This window comes from Podarcis pityusensis, assembly GCF_964106645.2.
Source record: "Podarcis pityusensis genome assembly, chromosome: 2".
NCBI classification, from domain to species: domain Eukaryota; kingdom Metazoa; phylum Chordata; class Lepidosauria; order Squamata; family Lacertidae; genus Podarcis; species Podarcis pityusensis.
Window position 1 is genome coordinate 80,277,527 of NC_138029.1, and position 22,507 is coordinate 80,300,033.

General features: G+C 39.8%; 1 protein-coding gene and 1 long non-coding RNA gene across 3 annotated transcripts in view; one reads left to right on the forward strand and one right to left on the reverse strand.

The window, feature by feature from the left end:
• Positions 1-22,507, forward strand: part of LOC308472198 — a 111,219-nt gene that overhangs the window by 81,099 nt on the left and 7,613 nt on the right. The gene's annotated exons all lie outside the window — the stretch shown is intronic.
• The window catches only part of NUP210 (nucleoporin 210), a 98,950-nt gene that overhangs the window by 22,081 nt on the left and 54,362 nt on the right, over positions 1-22,507 (reverse strand). For both annotated transcript variants that reach the window (XM_080996692.1, XM_080996693.1), the window contains 14 exons: positions 20,722-20,895; positions 20,191-20,383; positions 19,788-19,894; positions 18,361-18,465; positions 18,173-18,274; positions 16,277-16,405; positions 14,825-14,952; positions 13,616-13,751; positions 12,487-12,549; positions 11,780-11,959; positions 7,225-7,305; positions 6,887-7,018; positions 5,673-5,831; positions 1,985-2,070 (listed from right to left, as the gene is read on the reverse strand). In XM_080996692.1, the coding sequence (XP_080852818.1) occupies positions 1,985-2,070; positions 5,673-5,831; positions 6,887-7,018; positions 7,225-7,305; positions 11,780-11,959; positions 12,487-12,549; positions 13,616-13,751; positions 14,825-14,952; positions 16,277-16,405; positions 18,173-18,274; positions 18,361-18,465; positions 19,788-19,894; positions 20,191-20,383; positions 20,722-20,895 (1,775 nt within the window). The remainder of the gene's footprint in view (positions 1-1,984; positions 2,071-5,672; positions 5,832-6,886; positions 7,019-7,224; positions 7,306-11,779; positions 11,960-12,486; positions 12,550-13,615; positions 13,752-14,824; positions 14,953-16,276; positions 16,406-18,172; positions 18,275-18,360; positions 18,466-19,787; positions 19,895-20,190; positions 20,384-20,721; positions 20,896-22,507) is intronic.

Here is a 22,507-nt window from a genome sequence, read left to right on the forward strand (position 1 = left end):
CCAAACAGAAAGTGTGAAGCTGTTGGGATTTAATCACACAAAAGAGAGCTTTTTGCTCAGTAGACATCTGCTTTAAGAAGCACTTCCATTTCAATAGAAATCACTATGTGTGTTTTTTAACATAGCCAAAGAAATGCACAGCATCTAGAAGATCTTCCCTATCAACTTGAACTTCATCTTGTCAAAGCGACAAAGATGATTCAGCCAAATATGACACAATAAGGCCATGTTGGAGGATTTGTTTCGTTTACGAAGCCAGACTCACTCAGTGTCCATTTTCAAAGGCAGCACAAATCTATGGAGATGATGGGCCTTTTATGCCCTTTGAAACAGAGACAGTATGTCTCTCTCTCTCTCTCTCTCTCTGTGTGTGTGGTCTCCATAAACTCCATACTACACTGTTCCACCCCCACCCCCCCTTGTAACAGCTTCTCCGGACAGATTGCCTAACTGCCATTTGCCATTTCTTTGAAACTATGGCAGCTTTCCCCTTCATGTTCTAATATGCCAAACTGACTCATCTATATTGATGCTACTGTCCTGAAAGAAATGGTTTTCTTTCACTGATTATTTTCTTTTTTTCATACAAACTGAAATTAAAGCACTCCAAAAGTTCTTAGAGATGTTCCTCCCCAATATCTGGAGGACTTTGTTTTTGCTACTACTGCATATGCATTCGTTAATGTGCGCACCCTTAAGGAATAATTTCAACTGAGTTAGATTGAACATGCATGGCTTAATTCAATAGCTATTCCTTAGGCATATATGCACAATGCAATCAAATAACTGATTTCTGGACACTAAAACTTCTTTGGGAGACCATTTATCCTAAGTTGTCTGTATGTGTGAATCTCTAAGGAAGTGTAATTTGAAATCATATCATAATTATTTGTAATTCATTATTTCAAGTGCTTCTTCTTACAGTCCTATACACACTTACCTAGAAGAAAGCCCCATTCGGCTCAATGGGTCTTTTTTTCCTGAGTACAGGATTGCACTGCAAAGTGGATATCAACTTTTCCTTTTATATTTGAAAATAATTACATTTTCCTAAACATAGCTGAATTGAAAATACTTGTAAGGATGAGTACTTGAATACTAACTACCCATAGTAAACAACCAGTTTGTTCATTGTTTCAGAAGCTAGAATGAGAACTATCAACAGATTGTCATCTGTCAAAAACATATTTTCATTTATTTTAGCTATTAACATTTGTTAGTCACCTTTCTATGAAAGAGCTTAGCTCCATGTGACATATAAAAACACAAAGTAAATTCTAGAAAAAAGCTAAAATGAAACATTTGAAAACATGCTTACAGTGGTACCTCGGGTTACAGACGCTTCAGGTTACAGACTCTGCTAACCCAGAAATAGTACCTCAGGTTAAGAACTTTGCTTCAGGATGAGAACAGAAATCATGTGGCAGCAACAGGAGTCCCCATTAGCTAAAGTGGTACCTCAGGTTAAGAACGGACCTCTGAATTAAGTTTGTAACCCGAGGTACCGCTGTAGTTGGAACAGATTCCCTCAGGAAGTGGAGTATTCTCCTTCCTTGAATATTTTAAAGCAGAGGTTGGATGGCCATCTGTCATGATGCTTTAGCTGAGTTTCCTGCACTGTGGGGGGTGGGTGGGTTGGACTAGACCCCCAGGGTCCTTTCCAGTGCTATGATTCTATGAAATTTTAGAGGGGCCACCATGTTAGTTGGTTGCAACACTACCACCACCACGAGATGGCAATTTAAAGACTAACAAATAGGCTTTCATGGTCTAGAGCTCACTTTGTCAGATGCCTTTATGAAGGGAGATCTAGTCCATGAAAACTTATGCCACAATAAACACATTCTTTAGAGTGCCACAAGACACTTCCCCCCACTTCCTCCTGGTTTTCCACCCCCTATGATTTTGCTTTTGGTTCCATAGTAAAACTATTATTATATCAAATCATTTATAAGACCAAAATGTGAAAAACATAACCACTAACCTGTTTGTCTGAACTTTAAAAAAAGAGTTTGGCGACATTAGGATCTGTCCTACTTCTACTCCCAGAATAACTAGTTTCTCAAATACCTACAAAATGAAGAAATTTTTTTTTCAGGCTTTTACAAAAGTTGCAAACAGATACATGTACTAGTCAAATATGAAACCGCTGATCTCCTAGCAAAAATATGTAACTTGTCCTTATGTAACACCATCGTTATAAAGACATCCAAGGGGGATCCTGGAAATTGCCAGCGGCGTAGCGTGAGTTGTCAGCACCCGGGGCAAGGCAAGTAATTTGCGCCCCCTAACCCGGGGCAAGGCAAGTAATTTGCGCCCCCCCCAACCCCTAACCTGCTGATCTGAGTCGAGTTGCTGCTGGCGCTGCCGCCCAAACCACGCCGCTTGCCCGGAGGAGGAGGGGGGCAGAGAGGCGAGGAAAATGCAACATGGCCCAGCAGCTGCAGCAGCAGCAGCGGAGGCGGGGCTGTGAGGAGGGGCTGCCTGGCACGTCCTTCGCGGCCCTGACGCGCGGGGCTGAGAGCCGCTGCCTGCCGGACGCCTTCAGCCCGGGCGCGCGCACAGCTCGTTGGTTCCACGAGACATGGGGCTCTGCTACAGCCTGCGCCCGAGGCTCTTCGGCGACTCCGGAGGCAGCGAGCGCGCCCCCCCAGATGTTGCGCCCGGTGCGGCCGGCCCCCCTGGCACCCCCCACGCTACGCCACTGGAAATTACAGACTAATTGACTTAACATCTGCTGTGGGAAAACAGTGGAAATCATTATTAAAGATAGAATTACAAAGCATATAGTAAAACAAGTCTTGCTGAAGCAGAACCAGCATGATTTCTGCAAGGGTAAGTCCTATCTCACTAATTTTTTACAGTTCTCACAATAGAGAGATGTAAGATGTGGGGTGATAAGATTTGAGAGAGAAGAATTCCACTTGTGGGGTACTTTTACTAAAATGAATGGGAACCAGTCCCAATTGCTACTGCAACCATAAATACCGCAGATGTTGTGTAACTATCATGGTACATAAGAACCAAACAATTTATTGTTCTTATCTTTCTAAATGTATGACATGAATTCTCTCTGTTTCCTATCTGCTAACAAAGACACAACTTCAAAACTGTGAGCAGATGACTGCTCCATAGCAAATATATTTGCTTTTAAAACAAACAGACAGACAGACATTTAATGTTACTTAAAAGTTGGAGAAAAAACAAGGGGACTGGCAGGTTAGCAGCAGTCTGGTATATTCTGTTCCTATAAGAAATTTGTATGAACACCTGTAGGCCATAATCTGTAATTTGATATCCAGTGTACTTCAGTGTGCAGTAGAGTCAAAAACATTTCTACCAGCACACATAAGGAACACATTCTCCAGCTGCAATTGTATCTCAAGAGTCATGTGATACGTCATAAAGGATAACAGAAGCTGCAAACACGAAGGCATTTCACATCATCAAATCTTATTCTTAGCTCCCTACAACTTCTTTCTTATAGTGAGCAGCACACCAGAGCAAAAGGAATTTGAAAAGAAGAAAATGTTCCGTGCGGCACTTTAAACAGCAATTTCTGTTGACCATTATTTCCATCCAGCAAACTTGAAGCAGGGGGATTAGCTAAAAGCCCTATGCATATAGCTACTATTTCCGTATTTGTTAAATAATGTAACTTTTTAAAAATTAAGATTCCATTCAACTGTTTTGCAATGTGTAGGCTCTGAAACAAAGTATTTTCATCCAGAGTGCTGCTAGCACAGAATACTAAGTAGCAAGGGATATTGTTAGACTTCTACAGACTCATGAAGTTTCTAGCTGTAGTGCCATTAACCAGCGGAAAGAGAGCACTAACTATTCTCCTGCACCAGGATGAGGATGACCTAAAAATTCCATTTTAAAAGTGATGATTATTAAATATCTATGGCTTAATGATGGCATCCTGAAACCAAATTTATATCAGGAAGAACACAAATTGACATCATTGTAATCAGGCACACAGCATTTTGGGCAGCAAATCTTAAACAAAGCATTTATGACAAAAGAACTCAATGTAAGTGTTAAGGACTTGTCTGTAGACTTTGTTTTTTGAATCATCAAAGTGTTATGGTTCTCTGAAATTAAGAGGCAGCCCAGGCATATTTTTGTGAAGTCTGTATTCCATATATAGTTTTGCCCCCTATTACTTCTGTGACTGGTTTATTGGCTGACACAGTGCAAAATAAAGTATCTGGGAAAAGCAGGTGCAACTGTTAGGCAAAGATATATAAAAGCAGAAGACAGCTGTATCGATGCTCTCTGCCAATTGATATTGATACCTTATAATATATCCATTGTTGTACTCAAGGAACAACTTTTGTGAGTGCAACCGAATTCCAACTCCAGCTTGCCACCCAAATCTGCTCTGAGGGTTTCCCAATCCTCTGGGAACAGATTTGGGGGCAGTGTGAGGAGAACACGGGGGGAGAGGAGAGCAGGTTTGGATGTTGTCATGGAGGTTTTTCCTTGTATGCAATAACTGGATCAGGACCAGCATATAGATGAAAAATGTCAGCTTCAAATGTCTTACACTTAGGGCTTTATCTGTGTATACATTTAAAGGAGCCTGAACCAGCTTAAAAAAATATATATTCCAAATTATATATACTTATGGTGGTTTGGAAGTTTAATATGAACATGCTGGATTCATTTGAACACCACTGCTGTACATAATTAAAAAAACTAACCCTAATAAATGTATGTTGGCCTTTTTAGCCAGCTTTAATTAATTCAATTTATTTAGCTCCATGAAAATGCCATTTCAGCTTCATTAATTCCGCTGTGATCCTAAGCACACTTTATTCAAATTAGGAGCCAATGAAATCAATGGGACCTACACTGTTGTAATTGTGTTCAGAGTGAAGTGACAGACCTCAGCTGTTGAGCATAATTGTACTATCTGAACTATCAGAGAGCATCAAAATAAATGCTAAACCCCAGAAAAGGTATCATGAAACACATCAGATTCAAAACAAACAAATCCAAATACTGTGGAGATCTGAAATACTGGTAGAAGTTGAGTTCATCTTGATATGCATCATGATCTTGTTGACACCAGTGCTTCTTTCATAGCCCTATTTCTCTATAACTACACATCTTACCAATGTAAAGACCTTGAGATGCATGGCTGAAATTCTACATTTAAACTGACCTGAGAATTCTGATGTACTTATCCAATGCTACAGTGCACTAACTTCAGGATTGTGTGTACCCTATACTACGAAAGCAATTTATATAAAAAAATCTGTAACTAGAAGAGCAGGATTCTGAAACAACAAGCTTATGCAAATGTCAACAAATTTGCATATATTCACTTGCTTTGAGTAATGCGTTGTGCTTCTCCTGGTTAAGGACTGGGACAGGATGCTGTGAGATACTTAAGTTACTAATCCTCAGCCATTCTTCTGGCTCCAGAGGTTCTACCAGATATTGCCTATGAGTTCATCTTCACAGACACAGCATAAAAACAAGCAAGACTCGGGTTCTCATGGTCACAGCCAATTATGCAGCCATTGTCAATTTCCCCACCATGTGCATAAGTGAAACTGTGAAACACACATACAGGCCTTGCGGTACTGAACTGGCCCTGACACTTGTTTTTCACCAAGCACAACAGAATGGCCCTGTAAGGAATAGCAATATAATAATACCTGTATTTGGATTTCATCTGACAATTCTTTTACCATGTGGCCAAATTGCCCAGCAGAAGGATCAAGGGCTTTGACAAGAAGCTTCAACCCTGTTCTTCCTTTCCCTTTACCATAAACATCCACTGCAAAGTTGCACTGGGGGGAAAGCTGAAGAGAAGCCTGAAAGACAGAATAGTAGTCTAGGTAAGGAAGGAATTTCATTTAATATATTGGTTCTAATATACTTCAAAACTCTTTAGGTTCTTGATCTCACCTCTGACAACAGAGCTAAATAGAATTATCATTAGAAGCCATCCTGTAAATTTAGGTATACTTTGGTTGCTACTAGATTTCTTCTCTGAACTTAAAATCAGAATTATTGTAGGACGTAATTCTCAGTAGGTCTAGGACCCCCCCCCCAAAGGAATATGCTGTTGGCTGGGCCTGTTCAGAGGGCACCAGAGAAGACTGGTATCAGGACATGCCAGTATCTACAGGTCCCTATTCAGGCTACAGTATGTAGCATGTGGACTAAGCCACACTGTACAGTTAACCCTTGCCAAATGAGTTCTGATGGCAGCAGAAGTAGCAGGAAGGCTCATCCTGTGCTGTTCCTAAATACTCATTAAAGTATGGGAGCTACAAATCTTATGATACTGCATGACTGCATACATGCAGAACCTTCAGCTCATATGTCACAAAGCCTCTTGCTATTTACACTCAAGAGCCATCTGAAAGCGGCAACCTACCGCAGTGAAATCAAGATCAGTGCTACACCCTCTAGCTAGATCTCTAGCTACCATTTTGACACAAAAACTGTCCTAGCCCATGACTGTCCACCAGGCAAACCTTGCCATGAGATTGCTCTAAGGTTGAATGATGCCTAGTGACCATTTGATACTGGGAGACTATTATGAAGTGGAAGGTGCCCATCAGATGCATTCCAAGCAACAGATATGGCACTGAAATCAGGTAGCAGAGTTGGTTAACCCAGTTGTACATAGGAAAGGATGCCTGTAACTCCAAGTAACCATTATTTCTGGCACCAGGAGAAAAAAATATTGGGGTGGGGGGACTTGAAGGAAGAAGATATACAAACACAATTAACTTTCTGTAGCTGCCTTCAAGGTAAGCAATTAGAAAATGTAGATCAAAGTAAATGCACCCATGGGTGAAAAACACCAAGTGGGGGGGGGGAGCTCACTTTGTGTTTAAATTTTAAATTACAAGTTTACCTCACTGAATCTTGTTTTCACATCCAGGACATCCCTTTTTGTGACAGACCAATGAAATGTTAACCCTGGCACTGCATTGCCAAATGAAAAAGGAGCTTGGTTGCTGGTGATGCCCATCACATACACTGGCATCTGGAAGAAAAGCACACATTTTAACAAAGAAATCACCCAGTGCATTTTTCCAAAGCTAAGGTCACAAACACAGAATAAGTTGATATATGTAGCAATAATCAGTTGCATCAAGTCACCAATTATATTATGTCAAAACAGGCCCTATTTTATTTGACCATAACCGAATGAAAGAAAATGAAATTGAGAACTGTCTACATTCAACTCACCTGAGTGCCAGTTTTCATTCTTGTAATGGGTGCATGAATTCTAACAGCTTCAAGCTGAATTACCTCAACTTCCACTTTATCCTAAAAGGAAAGACCCAAAGTCCAATATTAATTTAATTAATTGTGCTTTAAAGGTGGATTTTCATTTCACTTCCGTATCTTTTGAATGAATTGCTCCACTTGGAAGAGGTAAGTGCAGAAACCATTAGGATACCTGGCTGTCTTCATTTATTCACATTCTAGGCTGCTTTATCCCTAGATCTCAAGACCAAGAACAATAAATCATCCAGAATAATAAAAAAAGAATAAAATGTTTATTTTTTTTTTATGCCCATTAACAGTTTAACCCTGACTAACATGGGCTAGCCAAGAATGGAAAAGTATTTCGGTGGTTCTGAGAACATTTTAAATTCAGGCTTTGGTGAGTCTTAAGGTGAAAGGAGTTGCCTAAAGGAGTGGGGGGGAGAGTCATTAAGGGGGTACACCAACAGAATATTCCATAAGGGTAAAGCTAGCTGACTGGGTGGCTTTTAGGGAAAAGGCAGTTCTCCTAAACCTGCAACTTTGACTTGTTCTGAGCAAACAACACTAATCTCAAATGCTAAAAATTGCAGAGGTTATTAGATGACTTAGCTACATTTTTTTTTTATGCTGGCACATAATATTGGTGAGTAAGCTATGCTGGTTGCAAGACTTTGCTCAGAAAACATGTGGTTTTAGAATCAGAATTTTGTTACAAGGGATGCAATTTACCTGAAACATAAGCATGGTAAGACATGTCACTTTTTGGATAGAAGAGATTCAAAATAAGAAAATGGTTTCTCTTTAATATATTGTTACAAGTGAGACTTGAGATACACCCCCCCACCCCCACCCCACCCCCACCCCCACCAGTATAGATATATGTGTGTGTGTGTGTGTGTGTGTGTGTGTGTGTGTGTGTATATAGCCATGTGTCTTTATCTACCCTAGGGGATTTCTGCCCATGGCTCTAGCCAGGAGACCAAACAAACAAACAACATACCAGGCAGAAATATACCTGGAAGGACTAGCAAATTTGGTCAGAGTACAACAGTCTGAGAAAAAACAAAATAGCTGACAGGACAAAAGAGACGATAGAACTTCGACCAGAAACAACACACAAAGAAAACACACACAAAAGTGCAAGCCTGAACCAGATGATTCACAACAAGCACATGAGAGCTGGAAGAGAGATCTGCAATGGTGAAGGCAAACTGAAATCAAATCTGATATAGGGAGCAGCAGCAAAAAGAAGTGAAAGTAGCAATTGGCCTTCATCCACAATGGGGAGCTCACATTCCCATCCTGTGGTCACTGATATGTACAGAGAAAGGGCTAACACTCCCCTTTTTTGCTTCCCTTACCCCAATTAACAGTCAACATTCTATGGTCTGTGAGTACGCTCATTCCTCATTGCAAAGTTCCTTAGAAGTTTCTGCGTCCCCCTCCCCTTCCCCACCCTCTGGTGCAGCTGTGAGGGGGCTACTTTTGCATGGGATAGGGCCTGTTCATTGGCTCCACCCCAGATGTGGAATGCTCTTCATCCTGAGGAATGGCTGGCACCAACATTGCTCATTTTCTGGCACCAGTTGAAAACCCATCTCTTCTGCTAGGCCTTTGATGAGGATTCATATACTGAGCCTATTAAAGAGAGTAGGTTAACTCAAGTGGAAGTTTATGTGCTTTTAATGTTTTATTGAAGGATTTCATTGAGTGCATTTGTTTATTGACTGTGACTCACACCCGGACATCATTTGTGATGAAGGAGGGGATATTCCCCCCCCCCAATAAATAAATAAATAAAATATTGGAAGCATTCAATTAAGCATAGTATAGTGTTCTGCCCAAAGCCTAAATTGTAGTTAATCTTAACTATGCTTTGTTGAAACTAGCTACTTTCATAATCTGATGGTTGAAGCTGGTTTGTTTCAAACAAAGCATATTTTATGTTAACTACAGTTTGTCATGTTCAGATGACAAAAAGCGGCAGTTAATAAAAAATAGAAGGGGAATCTTCCAAACCCCTCCTTGCAGTTGTGCCAGGCGAAGAGAGAGGAGGGATATATAACCCAAAAGCTTCCACAGACTCATTGCCATGAAAATAAATCATGGTTTATTGTGATGTAGGAATGCAATAAATAAGGCACTCAAGGCAACCCACAGCATGATCAATAAAACAAAAAGAGAATACAAAAATACATAGAATTAGTATATGTGGGAAACAGTAAGTAGATAATAACATCAAATAAAAGCAAGGAATCCGGAAAACATCAACAGACAAAACATTCAACTGACCAAAAGCCTGACAAAATCCCTATATCCACTAACAGGTTTAGGCAGGCAGAGGCTTGACGTATATAATCCCCACTTCTATTTTGTTTGGAAATGTGATGTCTCAATTTAAAAATAGAACCTGCCAGATCCTGAACTGGCCACTGGAAGAAAGGAAGGAGGTCTAAGTTTTTAATAAACATCTACTTTCATATAATTATGATTAAATAGAATATCAGATAATCTTGCTGTGAATTGTATCATTATTTTTAAAAGCTTTTCTTCCCCACCGAGTTAAAAAAACAGTAAACAAAGTCTCGGAAAAACTTAAGTTTAACTGAGGTATGCCTATGCTGACAGAAGAGATGAAACTACAGATGTGATATATAAATCAGGACACCATAAAAACTCAATGACAGATCAAAGTCAGCTTATTATGAAGTGCTTGTCCATAAATGACACATCAGAATCCAGGAAAGGAAAGTAATACATCAACAGAACAGGATTCAGGTTCTTTGTTATAAAAGGACATTTTAAGGCTGGATATCAGGTTCAGGTCCACAGGCTTATACAATAATTTAATTATTGCTCACCATAAAGTAAAACCAAGCAGCATTTATGAGACAAAAAGATGGGCAGGCAAAGAGATTGAAGAGGGATTCGTAATTGGAAGTAACATAACATTTATGTCAAGTTTTGGACTTGGATAAAATCCTAGAACAGCCACAGATTCACTGGATGACCTTGTTAAAATTCCCCTCATTCAATCTCTTTCCTTCATCCAGCTGATGGGAATATATATCTTGCATATCAGAATACATATCAGAATATAGGGTTATTCTTGAGATGAATGAAATAAGGCCTGTAAAACCATATGCATATCATTTACAGTCCTTACTCACAGACTTTAAAAATCTCCATTAATGTATCTAGGCCAAGAAGTAGTGAATGGTACAGATGAAAACGGACATGAACAAAAGTACACCCCTTCAGAAAAGAAAGGAGTAAATGAGTTAAAACTGATGTTTTAAATTTTTGAGGATTAATTTCTCTTTTAAATTTTGTATATTGTATATTTTATCACTGCAAGCAGCTTCTAGATCTAGATGGCAGAAAGCAGTAAATAATTTTCAAAAAATAAATACAAGACAAAAATTAGCACTTTATGTAAGTGATATTTAATCACAAGAACTCTCACTGAGGTATGCATTATTATATTTCTTTTGCTGCCCCCCCTTCTTTATGCTCTGTGTGATATTTTACTTCAATATGTCTCAGCCATCAGTTCCATTTGCTCTAGGCTACTGGTCTTCAGTTGGTGAGTTGGGACCCGCTAGTCCCATCATACAAATATGTAGTTAAAGATTAAGAAATGGGTCCCTAAATGCCTGTTAGGGTTAAAAATGGGTTCTGGATTTGAAAAGGTTGAAGATACCTGTCCCAAGGAATGCGGTGTGGGTATAGAGGTCTGGACTTTCCCATGCTTGTTTTTGAGCTATCTTCCCTGAAGAGGGTGCTTTTTGATTTTGATGCTGCCACTGAGCTGGCCAGGATCTTATCTTCATTTGCCAGCTGGCTGCTGCAGCATATACTTGGAACAAGCTTTAGGTCTGAAGCCTACATTGTTGGAAGTGCTCCTCCACTGTTGTCTGTCATGTAATAACTTTTGAGGGAAAGATTAACTTTGCCAGCATCTGCACTTAGGGAACTTTCCTTCAAAATGGGGGTTATGTTCTAAGGTTTTTGAACTGGAAAGCTGGTAGTGCAGAACGACGGCCATATTGAATTGGGCTTGCTTCAACGAATTTGAACTGCAGCTGTCTTGATTCAAAGTTCAGTAACCATCACTATGTACAAGCCAAGACAGTCTGCTTCCTGACAGGAAGTCTCCTCTGCTTTGCCAAGAATAACATGTTTCTTATTTGCATCTTGGGCACTTTTCCTTCACTGGTTTCATTTGAGAATCCATTTATAGCTTTTAATGGAACTGTTTATCAGCCTCTGCCTTTGTATAAAAGAAAAAAAAAGGAACAGATAATTGTTCCAAACAGCTATGTCAAGTAGGACCTTTTGGTGAACTACAATGATTCTGAGCTCACTTGACATATTCACAATGTAAAAAATATGTCTAGACCACAGTCTATTATATGTGTAAATGTACTCAACGCGGAAGTATAAGCCTGGGTTATAGAATAAAATGCAGAATAAATAAGCTAAAAAATCTAGCTCAAGGTTACAGTATATGCACATATCTAAACGTTACCTGGGATACAACCACAACTTTACCAGTGTCTGCATTAACAGCTTGAACCATCCCTGTTATAGTACTGTTGCCCAATGACACTCCTGTTACAAGGCCACTGCTGTTGACGGAGGCAATATTGGCATTGCTGGTGGATAATATTATGTTGGACTGCGGCTGTGGTCCTCCCTCAGAGGTAATCTGTGTTTGTTGAAAAAACAAAAATAATTACTAACAGTAATTACATACAACAGGGCTTATATCCTTGTGAAGATTCAAGGAACCTTGCAAAAGTGGAACAAAAACTTAAGTCATAACCAAAACATGTTTTTGTTTTCTTTTTTAAAAATCCCTTACAAGGATGATTCAAAAGTCACTAAATGCTTGCCAGGTGAAAGGGAAAAAAAGTACTGGATTGTATCTTAAGATCAGAATTTGTTTCATCTGAAAATAATGCAGCCTGCGACTTGTGAAGAGATTATTAGGAGGACCTCATTTTAGTTCTAATTTACTGCAGAGGTCTCTTCAAGAGGTTGATCTCCATTGACTGTACAGTTCATGGCAGGATAGAGCAGTCTTGCCCAATCTGGTGACCTCCAGATTCTTTCTATGATCACTCTCAGCAGCCCCACCAGTATGGCCAATGGTCTGGGATGATGAGACCTATAGATGGCTTACTAAGAAACAATTGTTCATCATTCAGTGCAATAATCTTAAAAATAACTCACCTGAATCACTGCACCTATGAGCAATGTGACTTTTCTTGGCATCAGTCTAAAAGGAGGAAAGACCTAGAAGTGAAAGGGCAAGCATTAATAAAGGCCCACTTTTCAAGCGTTACATATCCATTTAAATCTCAGTGTTTGCAGTTCTTCTGCTTATCCAAATCCTCCTCTTGTCCTCCTTTTCTTTCATGTGTTCTCTCCTCCTTCTATATCAATAACAGCTACTATGTCTGGAAAAAACAGTAATGACTATACAAGCAACACCTCCCTCTATGCCTTACCATCTATGTGGACATTTGGTTTATTCTCCTAATTATGCCTCTTTTACTCTTCCCTGTGGTGAGGAATGAGATGGTGCTGAGGGCCTCCTCTTCTCCGATACAAGTCATTTTCAAACCTCCTTCCTTCACCCTTACCTTACATTTTCCATCTCTGATATGCCATTTAGTAGTTTTTAGTCACTTATTGTGGCTCTGGCCCATGAGATCTACAGCCCGGCTTCCCCTCTTCTTCTTCTTTTTAATTATTTGGCTGACCTTACCTTCAAATTACATTTTGTTATACTTTTCATGAGTCAGTATTTTCATTGAAGGTCCCATAAAATTCTGTGCTTGTTTCATGATCTTTTACCTTCATCACATATTCCTGTGATTTATGCTATCCTTCTCTATTATTACTATTCATCCCCTCCCCCAATCAAGCCCCATCTAGCCTTCATTTTTGGGCCTTTCTGTATCTACACACAGATACGGATAGCAGAGATGGCTAACCAGTAGCCCTTCAGATGTTCCTGAACCACAATTCCAATTGTCCCTTGTTATCAGCCATGCTGGTTGGTGCTAATGGGAGTCATGGTTCAGGAACATCTGGAGCACCACTGGTTAGCCACTACCATTGCCCAGGGAACTATAATGCATTTATTGACTTTGGAAAGCTAAATACATGGAAGGAATCACCATGCTTATATTCTTGCTTAATGATAACAATACTTTATTATTATTATTATTATTATTATTATTATTATTATTAATTTCAGTCATCTTATTCATATCAAAGTAGTTCTTTGAGAAACCAAGCAGCCTCATATTAAGGAAACCAGAAAGCATTATCTGTTAAGAGTTAAAAGGTTTACTTCAATCTGCTGTGGAACTGAATTGATCCTCTCTCCATATCTGTCAGTGGCAAAAGCTGTAAGACTGGTTTGACCTATGGCCAGTCCATGAACTAGAAAAGCAGCAGTGTATTCATCAGAAGCTTCACTGAGAGGCCTGAAATGTAAGAAAATACATTAATTGGACAAACCACGTACAAAGCAATGAAGACAATATTCAGCACCGAGGTCTAGAATTGCATCTCTCTATGTTGCTAATGATGAAATCCTAAGTAGAACAATATACAACAGCGGCAAGTTAAAAACAAAATGGCACAGATGCTGACTGAATCTTAAGTAGCTTTTGTCAAGGATGAGGTGCTGACATCCTAGTAAGTAGCACTGCCAATACCAATGTGCTCAACAGGCACGGAAAATATCTATTTGGAACAGCATCAATATGTAAAGCCCCTTGAGTGGAAGGGAATGAGAAACTGAAGGCCTCCGGGTTGGTCCCAGTCCTTACAGTCTTTCAATCTGGCTTGTGGCCTCTACTCCATCTGCTCTGTCCCTCTCCTCAGCTCTGCCACCTTCTTTGGCAGCTGTGCAATCCTCCCATCTGCCACAACCTCCTTCACTTCACCACAGCAATACAGCTGCTGCCATGAGGAGAACACAGTCAGAGAGACACATGTGTGAGCTTGGCAGCCCAGCTACAGAACACTAGGGCTAGAAGAGAATACACTGTGTTCTCCTTGCCATTTCCCCAACTGCCAAAATGAGACTTTTCAGAAGAACCAAGTAAGTCCGGTCCATGGAAGTGCAAGACAGGGCTTCCTCAGCAGTGGCACTTCAGTTTTGGAGCTCCCTTCCAAACATGGCCCATCTTGCTCCCACTCTAAATAGTTTCTGCTGGTAAATAAAGATGCTGATACTTTTTATAGTGCTCCTTAACATGGGCACAGATAGCCTTTGTCCACAGAGTGTTCTTCCATTTTGTGAGTTGACTTGCAAACTGCTAAAATGAGCATCTTGAACATTTTGTAACAGAAAAGCAAGATTATAAACATATAAATAATAACTTTAAACCATGCAGTGATGTTTAACATAATCTTTCACATCCATCATAATATATTTCTATTTGTCCCTTCTGTGAATGCATACTCTCAGTACAGCCTCTCGGCAAATACCTTGCAGTATTACTTTTGTTCCTTTTGCCTATAAGTGAACACAAATTAAAATAGCACTTACTTTAATGAGATAATTGGAGATGCTGCCTTTAGATTTAAGTCCATGAAGGCGAAGTATTTAGCTGGAAAGTATTTCTTGGAAGCATCCAGCACTCTGACGTAAGCGGTAACTTTTTTGCCAATCTCTACCTGCAATGCATTTGTTTACAGATGTTCACATTTTCTCTGAAGCAATTCTCCCAGATTGTCAACACCTTTATGATTAATACTGATAAGTTGCTAAGCTACCAGTGCTGGATCAGACTACTGCAAGGTAGCAAAAGAAGGGAAGTCATTCTCTTTACTCTTCAGAAGTGATAGTCTCTTCAGACGTGGAATAGCCACCCTTGCCTACTATTATTATTGTGATATTTGTATGGGGATAGAGATGACTTTTTGGGTGGTGGCTGGGGGCAGGGAACATAGCACATTAGAGTGTTAAAACCCTTGGCCCACAATGGTCTCATTCAGAGGTAATGCTATGTTATTGCATCACATTTAAATGAGACCTTTATCTCAGTAACTTTAGGTAGGTCAGTATTATTATCCTCATATTGCAGGGCAGGCTGAGAAATAGTGACTTGTCGAAGGCCACCTAGTGAGTTCTCACTTCAGTATCTTTGGCAGTATGTTGTACTAGCTCTCTATTACTCTGTTTCAGGACTCCTTAGGGTCTGTGGACAGCTTAGATACAATATCCTAATTAAGCCCACAAGTCACCACTTGTAATGAATGAATGAGCCCCCAAAAGCCCACTTGAGTAGAATGTCTTATAGCCAACAGTGTAAGTTCTGTTAACATGTTAGATGCATGTAAAGGGAAATACTGTGTTGACTTCTGAGTGGTAGAGCTGGCCTATTCATTAGGCAGGGTGAGGCTGCTGCCCAGGTGGCAAAAGCCCCCCAGACAACACACCTGCCAATGTCTTGCCACCTTTGTTCAGTGGTGAAGCGCCACTGCTACTGGTGCCGATTTTGGACATGATTGCATCCATTTTGGGCAATATCTTGCCCCAAATCACACCCCAAATTGGCACAATTTTGCCTGAAATCAGTGCTGATGGCACTGCTGCTTTGCCACCAGCAGATGTGGCAGCATGCATGGTGGTGGCAGAGCAGGCAGCAAGAGAAGGTTGTTGTAGGTGGCAACGGCAGTCAGGCAAGGCAAGACAGCACTTCCCATTTCGTCTCCTGCTGCTCCTGCTGAGTGGGCTGGCAGATTTGGTTCCCATACTGTTGTGGTTGTCTCTAAGGAAACCTTGATGCACAAGCTTCTGCTTGCAGGTAAGGGTGCTGTGGGATCAAGATACCTAGGTGTGCAGGTGTATGATCACCCAGAGCACCTACTTTCCTTTTTTAAACCACTGCAAGTGGTTCTTCAAAGGAACCCAACATAAAGTTGGGGGCAGAGCTAAAAGTGCAACCAACATGCTATTCCCCTGTATGTGAGTGATCACATAGAAATGAATACTAACCTTATCAACAACTCCAACAGATACTACTTGTATATCAGAAACATGCACCTCCACTTTGGCAAGAGTAGTAGAAGTAAGGCACAAATCATGAATCATTATAGACAGTGACCCTGGATGTAAAGGATATACCTAAAATACCAGAAAGGGTGGGATGGGAGAACATACAAAATGCAATTCTTAATGGTTCTGAATTTCTTTACAGCAATAAACAAATGGAACACTGCTATCCTGGATAAAAGAGAAATGCACCAATATTTTAAAAGGCATTTTTCCTCTAAAGGAGAATCTACCCCTTTCAAGTAAAGCTGTAAAATATAGTTAAGCTTTCTGCTGTCACTGAGTTAGTGCAAAGGGCCTGTAGGTAGCAATTGCATTAACAGACCCTAATGCAGAGAGTAACCTCTAGACCTGTATTCTCCCCACTGGCATCAGTAACACAAAAACAAAACACAAATCATGAAGAGAAAGGAAGAGGTCTTTTTTTAAGGACCTTAAAAAAGAAAATACAGACAAAATTTGAGAAAAGCAAGATATATAATGCTAAAGTGCGACACTTTCTGGAATGGCTGAGCCTAATTTCACTACTACAAAAGGCATCAGATGAAATATGCATAAATCTGATTTGCTGATGCATTTATTTATTACAGATAGGTAGCTGTGTTGGTCTGCCATAGTCAAAATAAAAAAAAAAAAATCCTTCCAGTAGCACCTTTAAGACCAACTAAGTTAGTTCTTCATACCAAGAACTAACTTAGTTGGTCTTAAAGGTGCTACTGGAAGCATTTATTTATGTAATTGACAGGTTGTAGCCAAGCAAGTCCTACTCAAGAGTAGACCCACTGAAATCAACGAGTCTGAGATAGCACTAATTACAACCAATGTTTTTTTATTGCCTCCCCAAGTGGCTCACATCAACACAGAAACGAGAGGAAGGTCCCGCCCTCAACCTGGTAAGTAAAAGGACAAGACATACAAGGAAAGGGGAGTGGAGGAAAATGGCAGAGGAAGGAAATCAGTTTGAAAAGGCCAACATGAAGGGGCGACTTGTAGACAGGCATTTACAGTCAGTTGGGGCTAGGCTAATCTAGCTGGTATAGTAACTGATCCAACTAATCTCTGAATTAGAAATTATTGTATTAATCCAAGTTTTAAGATGTTTTGTTAAAGTAATTCTTTATACTATTATGGCTACAGAATGCTTTTTGATGCTTGTATTTCTACATTTGGAAAGAGGTGTTTTATCTACACATTTGCCCAGCAAATGACAAAATAAGTCATACACAGAAGGGTTTTTTGTTTTGCTGAATTTAATGACACAGTCTAAATTAGCCAGGGAATAATTTATCCAGGACTCAGAGGAGAGTCAGTCGAGTCTTGGTAGGCCCTAGTCACTACAGGGTAAAATGGAAAAGTTCTCTGATTTCCCAGAACTTCATAGTGGTCAGCCAGCTTTATTATTTATTGAAGTATTTACAACCTGCACTTTCATAAAAGTATATATCAAGGCAGTATGAAGCATACAATATACTAAGATCCAAGGTTTTGATTTACCATGTTCCTGGGCTCTAGTCCACTTGATTGTAAGAAAAAAACCTCAAAATGGTTTACAGTATGCAGTCCTGGACACCAGGAATATATCTCGCAGAAGCCCACTAAGATTAAATACTGGGCCTTGTTTAACTCCTATTCATTCCAAATAGATTTGTTTGGGATATGTTCCTGGGAGGCTGTTCCCATAATTTCCCTAACATAGAGGAGTTCTCATTGGAAATTCTAAGGCTGCTTTATTGAAACTAATGAGCATGACTTCAGGCTCCCGCCACTCTACTTTAGAAAAATCATTGTGTACTAAAGAGTTTCCCCTCTAAAGTAAAAACAGTGCATTATGCTACTTACCACTGCAACACCTTGAGCTTCTTCATAAGTCACTTTTGCAATGTTGAGAGCACTGGTATTAACAAGAAAATATCCAGAGCCCTCTTTTATGAGCAGTTCAGCCTGCCAAGAAAAGTACATATTATATAATTTACATAGCTTATATTTTTGCACAGTTCGCTTAATAATGTGTAAACGGAATGCCTTACCTTGACAGCCTGGTGATTATAGATAGTCACTTCTTTAGGACTCACTTTTACATCGTCCACAAGTATTAGCTCAATGCTGGAGGACACAGGTGTAAGAGGTTCATACTGTAAGGGATAAAGAAGGCAACCCAAAAGTGCCACATGAAACTTCTGATCTGATGTCATTTCAAAATGTTTTGTACTGTTTGTAATTATGCTTTATCACTGCACACCATATACACTGGTACCTCTGGATGCGAACGGGATCCGTTCCGGAGCCCTGTTCGCATCCAGAAGCGAATGCAACCCGCGTTTGCGCTTCTGCGCATGCGCGTGACGTCATTTTGACTGCACATGCGCAAGTGGCGAAACCCGTTACTTCTGGGTCACTGCAGCACGCAACCCAAAAATACTTATCCCGAAGCTACTTCAACCCGCGGTATGACTGTACTGATATTGCAGTATAGAAATGGTGGCATACACAATATTTAATTAATAAATGAATATGCAGAGTTTTATTATAGTTAAATAGATTGTGAAAGACTGCTTCCCAGAAGCAGGTAGTGTCTGGACCTGACAGCATTGCTTACTTGGCTTTAAGTCAGCACAGTACAGGCACAGCTGCAGGAGCATCTCATTGGCTCTGCTGCTGCACCTGCCCAGTGCCAACGTCCTATCACCTCACCCTCTTGGTTACTGGCATTCACCTCCAAGATGGGATGCCCCGTAAGAAATGCCACCCTGTCTGTCACTACTGCCTAGTAACCAGTTCATCATTCCTGCATTTCTCTATCTTGGCATAACATGCCAATGTATTTTGGTGAGCCTCGGCAAAATAAGCCTATTCTTCAGCTCATGGTTCAGTGGTATACCTTGAAATGGCATCTAATTGTGTTTTCCACTTGAGATCTGAAGTAAAATTAGACTTCATTAATTCCTCACATTAGCTCTACATTCTCAATCAAATCTCCTAACTCCCACTCCTTCTCTTTGTGAGATGGAACTTAATACCGTATGATCTTAGAGATTACTTGGTACTATGTAGTGATGCTAACAATGGATGCTCCCTTAATCTAGAAGAGGATGATTAGGGTGCAAGCCAGGCATTAGTAAAGCATGTGGGACATATGATGAGGCATTTAGAGCTGCAGCTGTAATAAGTGACTTCGATGCTCTGCATCAAGGCAGAATCAGTTATCAAATCAGGTATACAAATGCAGAACTCCATAGTATTTGATTATAGTACTAAAAGAAAAAGGGGAGCAATGGCACTTCTGGTGCTGGGAAAATGTATTTAAGTGGCTCTGTCAGGCCCATAACTGTCTGCATTATGATGAATATATTTTAAAACTACTAAAATGCTATATAAATGCACTAAAAAAAAACTGGCTATAGCAAATATACCTCATTAGGGCAGAGTAGGAAAAGCTGGAATAAAACTGCATTACCGGTTTATTCACTTCTGCAGCAGCAAGATGAAGATGTTGATATCCAGCCGCAGTGGCAGATATAGTCACTGCTCCAGGTTTATTGTGAACTAAAACAGTTTGCAATCCTAAGGAAAAAAGAAAGACAAAAGTGGAAAAGGAGCATTTACTACCTGGTTAAGCATCAGTATACAGAAGCATGGAGGTAACTGACCTTCTTTCCCTCATTTCATTGTATCTTTAAAACAGGACTTTTTAAAATAGCATTTTTCTCATCAAAGTGTGAACAAAAAGAAAGAATCAGACCCATTCCAAGAAGGAAAAAAACACCCTACAGAAAGCAAAGTGTTTTGATCTAGCACTAATGCCACCAAGTTCAACCAGTTTACACAAACAAATGATACATAATGTCCTGGAGTCGTACCATGCATTTTGTTCTGACCATTTCCATGATTTTTCGAAAACAGCTCCATTGGCATATCGGCTTCTATGCTGGCCAGTGAATATTTTGTTGATTCCCAGATAATATTAAGGGAACTAAAATTGTCAAATTTACGTCCCTGTTGATCATAAACCTCCATCTCCAATACTGGATTGCGATATTTCGAGACAGGGACCTGGAAGAGAAATCATTTTGTTTATAAACAGGAAAAATTCTCCTTGGAATTGTGTAGAATTGAAAGACAAGCCATGGTGTATTGTAATGCAACGATCATATTTTTCAGCTGAATACATGTTTGAAGATTTCTGTGAAAAAACAGGGGAAACTGTCGTCTCTCAAGCGTGTTGAAAGGTTGCCTACATGATTGGCCCCAGCCGTGTGCTAGCAGGAATTTAAACATTTAAGCAGCATGTTGGGATGAGGCCACAGAAAAACAGTTCCTATGCCATTTCTTAAATGTCTAAAGGGTACTTAAATACTAGTTAAAGATAGGTATTTTACTATCATTCTTACCCCTTGCTTGTTCTGATGAAGAAAAGGACAGGAGAGACCAATCTCAGGTTCTGCATATAAAGGTGCCAAAGTGAATCGGGAGGGGCTGGCACAGATCAGTGTCAGAACAGCACGTTCAGCAGCTGGAAAGGGGTTAGTAACCGTGGGCTTGTTTCCAATTACTAAGGAAATTACCTGCACAAAAATGAGAAAATGAATGAAAAGAAAATATGAATGCTGTGTTAGGAAGGCATTTTGTTGTCACACAATCTAAAGCAAACTCACTTCTCTCTCTCGCGCTCTCTCTCTCTTGCAAGAAATATTAAGCCAACATGAGTTTATGTTCCAGTAATAACCTGCACTCCTGACAGATAAAGATGTATCATTTTGACATTTATTTTCATACACAGTTCCAGCCCATTATCAAAGCACAACTTCTCACTGATTATTGCTATCATACCAAGTTTAACACTGCAAAACAAAAATCAAGCTTTTAAGATTTTGAAACAGATGGCAGAGCTTTCTTTCTTCAAGGAAAAGGAAAGTACAAAGTAATGGTACGTACATATACCAAAGGCTAGTTTAAGAGTTGTTAGTTTATTTCTTAATGCTCAAGGCTTTTTCATTTTCTTTCCTGACAAAAGCAATATTCTTACCCTATAAGAATATCAACTGACAGCACATTTCAAGTCATTGTAGATTATATGAACACTATGAGAACAACTTTCTAAGTGTTGCTGGTTCTATATTTTTTCCTCTCTTTGTCTTGACCTGAACATGAATATTTTTAATGAACATACCTGGCTGTACCTGATAATAGACAGTAGGTGACTTTCATCAAAATGAATATGCAAATGCAGATCCTTTTATGGGGTGCATCAAAGTCTTAAGACACTTGTGAAATTGAGCACACTCAAAGAAAGTTAATACAGTGGTACCTTGTGTTAAGTACTTAATTCGTTCCGGAGGTCCGTACTTAACCTGAAACTGTTCTTAACCTGAAGCACCACTTTAGCTAATGGGGCCTCCCACTGCCGCCACACGATTTCTGTTCTCATCCTGAAGCAAAGTTCTTAACCTGAAGCAATATTTCTGGGTTAGCGGAGTCTGTAAACTGAAGCGTATGTAACCTGAAGCGTATGCAACCCGAGGTACCACTGTAGAGTCAAATAGTGCAAATTGAACTGCTGAGAGACTTAGGTGAGTTTGTTTTGCTCTTTCCCCCCCTATTTGTACTTATGACATATTTGAAAATTGTTCAGATGTCCAATAACCCCAAGACAGTTTGCCACTTATCTATTCTTACAGTTCTCCATTTATATCTGCAGAACCTCCGAAAATAGTTTAAGGAGGAAAAAACACCAATGACTGTTCAATGCCCTCTGAAAAAAAAGCAGTGGTCTTGTACTCAGCAACTGAACTTAGCTGTTGAAGCTTTTAACACATTCTGTGACATAAAAGGGTTCTGTGAAAAAGCACTTGTGATGTTAACCTAATTTTAAAATGCTTAGTTCTCAAGAGTGATATTAGATTTATCAGAATCTATATAAAGAGCAGCAACTAATTTATGCATTCAAGTTTTGTATTATACTGTATTAACTTTGGCACCCCCCCCCCAAAAAAAGCTCAACAGCTTTGGTCAATCCAATGGGTAGCTCACGGCCAGTTTTTTTTTATTTATAGTGGGAGTAGATCACAGTCTCTTGGGAGTTGGACATGCCTGCTTTATGGAATGCAACTCTATGAAGCCTTATTATCTTAGCTGTCAGCTAAAATTGTTTCTCTCAGGTTTCCCCCCCCCCTCAAT